The following is a 3920-nucleotide window of genomic DNA, read 5'->3' on the forward strand; positions in this document are numbered from 1 at the left end:
TATAAAGTTTATTCTTATTTATAATTTGTCCAAATTAAAGTTAAATTTTTTTTATAACTATGAAAGAGTTATTTCTATATAGATTATCACTATAAATATAGAGTCACTATAAACAAGATTTTACGATATTGATTCATAATCAATCATCCCTCATAATAAGCACAAGAATGACAAGTTTTGAGTCTCAAATAAATTCAACCACTTACACGTGAAGCAAACGAAACAAGAAGAATCTTAAGAAAAAAACACTCACCAGCACGCAAGGTTCAATCCGGGCTTAGCCCCTCTAACCACAGTTCGTCAAGAGATTGGAAACAGAGACGAAAAGCATTTTGAGTGGCTTCATCCTTCCATTGAAGCCCTCTCCACCAGTATTCACCTCCACGAATAAGAATTCTACGCCCATTTGCACTATTTGAATCGAGTGGAAGCTTCTTAAGCGAATCGCAACCCCGAAATTCCAATTCTTTCAGACGTGGGAGAGGCAAGGGCTTCCAGTAAATGCTCTTCAAATTGCGCAGTCGCTCTAACCGAAGACGCTGGAGTTTTGCAAAAGGGCTGCTTATTATTCCCGTCATCTCAGGAATGTCATCAAACTCTCCAGCACTGATTATTTCTTCCATGTCATTGCAATAGCGTACGGAAATAGACTTGAGGTTTGGAGCAAAAACGAGGAATGTCAAGTGTTTCAAATTTCTGCAACTGTCTACGGTAACTTCCTCAAGGCTGCGGAAAACATAAGGTTGGCGCGATTTTTGTACCATATCTTTGTAGTCAATCCTCAGTCCCCCAGGCCAATCACAACCAACAAAGGATAATGTATTGAGCTGCTCTAGATCTGCTAAATCTGCAACATCGATCGACTCCTCCCTATCGAACTCATCGAGCAAGAGAGCTTGGGTACAACTTCGTAACTTCTGTGAGCTCAAAAATGTTTGGTAAGCCTTAAAACTCCTGAAGGTGATCTCCAGTACCTCTAAATATTTCAAACCGAGCAATTCCTCTGCTACATTCTCATGCCAAGAGCTAGACAGTCCGTAAGGTGATCTAACACCAATAGCAAACATTCTCAACACACGTAACCTTGAAAAATTAGATAACAGTTGCTGTGGAACTACAACTAACTCTTTTGCCCAGTCCAAATTCAAACATTTAAGATTTACCAACGCTTTTAACTCTTCTGGTAACTCTACAACGCTTGTTTTTGAAATATCAAGGAGTTGTAGTGAAACCAACTTTGAGATCCCCATTGGTAACTGCCGTAGCGTTTCATTATCTGACATCTTCAAAACTGTTAGACAAGACATAGACTGGAAGAAGCCACCGGTGATCGTCCTCAACGGATTACGGTTAAGAAACAAAGTAAGAAGATGAGGGCATGTCGGAACAGTTGGTAGATTATCAATTGAATTTCTCATCAATGATAATCTTCTCACAATTTCCCATCCTCTGACATCTGCAGGTGCCTCCGTTAATCCGGAACCTGCATAAACCAAAAAGCCCTCCTTCTCCTTCTCAATCTCACAAGTTATCCACAATGCCATATCGCGGACGACGTCATGCATTTTTACTTGATCATCTTCTACCTCTTCCAATAAACATGCATGAACAAGAGTGCCCACGATATAGTATCCTCGGTTTTGTGTGCCAAACTTGTCTTCTTCCAAAAACCCCTCGCACATCCAGCAATCAATCAAGTCTCTTTTATCTATGCCGTAATCTTCCGGATATAAACAACAATATAAGAAACAAGATCTGATTGCATCGCTTGGCAAGCAATCATAACTGAATTTTAAAAGAGGATATACCTCCTTTCCCAAACCTGCAAATTCGGAAGCTGATCTTCTTAAAACTTCAATCGCATATCTCCATTCTTCAGGAGTCTTTTTGTAGGCCATGGCTCGACCAATAGTAATAAGCGCGAGCGGCAATCCACCGCACTCATTTGCCACAGTTTGAGCTAGTTCAGGAATACTATGATGACTCTCAATAGTTTCTTCCCCAACTTTCTCTCGAAATAGCTCCCAAGCATCCTCATCGGATAAGCATTCCACTTTGAACTTCCTTCGAGCTTCCATACCGCCACAAACATCAACGAAACGGGTTGTAAATACCACTGCACTATTTTTTGGAAGAGGGACGCCTACCTTCTTTAGATCAACCCGCTCCCATAGATCATCCAACAACAAAACAAACTTCTTCTTGCTTAAAGTCTTGAAGATGTCCTGAGCTTTCTCTTCGAGACTTCTGTCCTTCCATGAATCAGTATATAGACCTATCTTTTTCCCGATAGTTTCTTGAATTTTTTCAAGCTGCAGGTCTTTTGACACCACAACCCAAATCACAGAATCAAAATCTGTTGGATTATCAACAAATTTATTATTGATTTGGGTTAACAGTGTAGTTTTACCGACACCGCCCATGCCGTATAGGCCAATTATACCAGCTGCAGGTTCTTGTACAAGACATCTCCAAACTTGTTCAAGTTGTGATTGCAAGCCTACCACCGTTGGCTCAGTAGGTCTTTCATCTGCAACAGATATTAATTCTGGAGCTGCCGCGGCCACCTCTTCAAAAACTCCTTCGCCCTTTAAGGCCTTCACATCTCGCAGCATTTTAGCAACTTTTCTACCAAACTTGTAGCTTGACTTGCAGTTCCTGGAGCAGTAGCCTCCAAGACACAATTTGTCAATTTCCTGAGAGACACCATCTCTTCCCATGAGTTCATCAACTTCAGTTTTAAGAGTCTCCACCCTCGAAAGCCAAACCTGCACTTGGTTCAGCCTCTTCATTTTGTGTTGGTGTTCAGAATTGAGGACCCTCGTCATCACATCATTCTTTGCAGCGATTAGTTGTTCCAATTCAGTCTCCAAGGCAACAACATTATCTTTGAGGTCAGTTATATAAGCAGCTTTGCCGAGAGTGCAGTCTAGGCAACGATTGAACATTGCGCCAACATCGCAAGAGATTTGCAAAATGTTACCCATAATGGATCTCACTTGTATGTATGAATTCAACCAAGAGAGAAACAAAGAAATTTAACTTAACCAGTTTGATGAACAGAAGCTGCTGTCGCGGATTAATTGAGATAGAACATTAGTTATTGAATAATGTAATCACCTCTGTTTGCACCCTACTTGCTAAAAAAGTAACAAAAAGGAAAATTTTAAAAGAACTAGGAATGTCCAATGCGTTTTAACAAAGTATTCTAAACTTAAACTTGTAGCTTAGTTAAAGAATTCTTGAAACTTGAGGAAAGAATCCTGGTCGTTTTGCTTTGGTACAAGGGCTTTTTCACTCTTTTATGTTTTTTGTTGGCGCTTGTAACTGAATATTAGAACTTTAAAGTGCCGCTGGGCGCTGGCGTTTAAAAACGAATAATTATACTTTTCTGTCCAAAGTTTCGAGGGCTAATCATGATAATTGAGAAATACTGGAATACCATAATGTCTTCCCTACTCCTGGAGCACTAGTGATTCGGTGCTCTCCCAGCCAATGAACATGAGCCACATTATTTTGTGCAGTTCAAGCGAAACAAATTATCCTATTTATTATCATATGTATGCTTCAATCGATGTAGTAATATTCGTACACACATAACAAATTATCCTATTTCGTAATTCAAAATTAACCAAAATCTCTTGCTGAACAAAACCTATATCTCTATTTTCTTTTTCTTTTTCTTCCGATTTTGTTGCACAATGATTTTCACCGGCCTAAATTTTACTAATTCTCATGTATACTTAAATTTTTGGCCTTACAAAATTGTAAATTTTGCAATTGCTCAGGGCCTTATATAACATAACTGCTTGCATGAGTTTGACATATAAGCAAAAATGTGAAGGAAGAATGAGGTGCAAGAAGCAGTTCAATCGGGTTTATTTAGCAAGCCGCAGCCGAATCCCAATATTCTCAACAAA

The 3920-nt window shown here is 39.4% G+C and overlaps 1 protein-coding gene across 1 annotated transcript; it reads right to left on the reverse strand.

Moving 5' to 3' along the window:
* Positions 1-266: 266 nt before the first annotated feature.
* LOC127898588 (probable disease resistance protein At5g63020) lies at positions 267-2987 on the reverse strand. Its single transcript, XM_006484541.4, has one exon. It carries the CDS (start codon positions 2985-2987, stop codon positions 267-269), a length of 2721 nt encoding a protein of 906 aa, XP_006484604.1.
* Between the last annotated feature and the right edge of the window lie 933 nt (positions 2988-3920).

The sequence above is a fragment of the Citrus sinensis genome, chromosome 4, assembly GCF_022201045.2.
Source record: "Citrus sinensis cultivar Valencia sweet orange chromosome 4, DVS_A1.0, whole genome shotgun sequence".
NCBI lineage: Eukaryota > Viridiplantae > Streptophyta > Magnoliopsida > Sapindales > Rutaceae > Citrus > Citrus sinensis.

Bases quoted from the DNA above. Each gene is read 5' to 3' on its own strand.
- LOC127898588 (XM_006484541.4), bottom strand. From the start codon at position 2,987: ATGGGTAACATTTTGCAAATCTCTTGCGATGTTGGCGCAATGTTCAAT.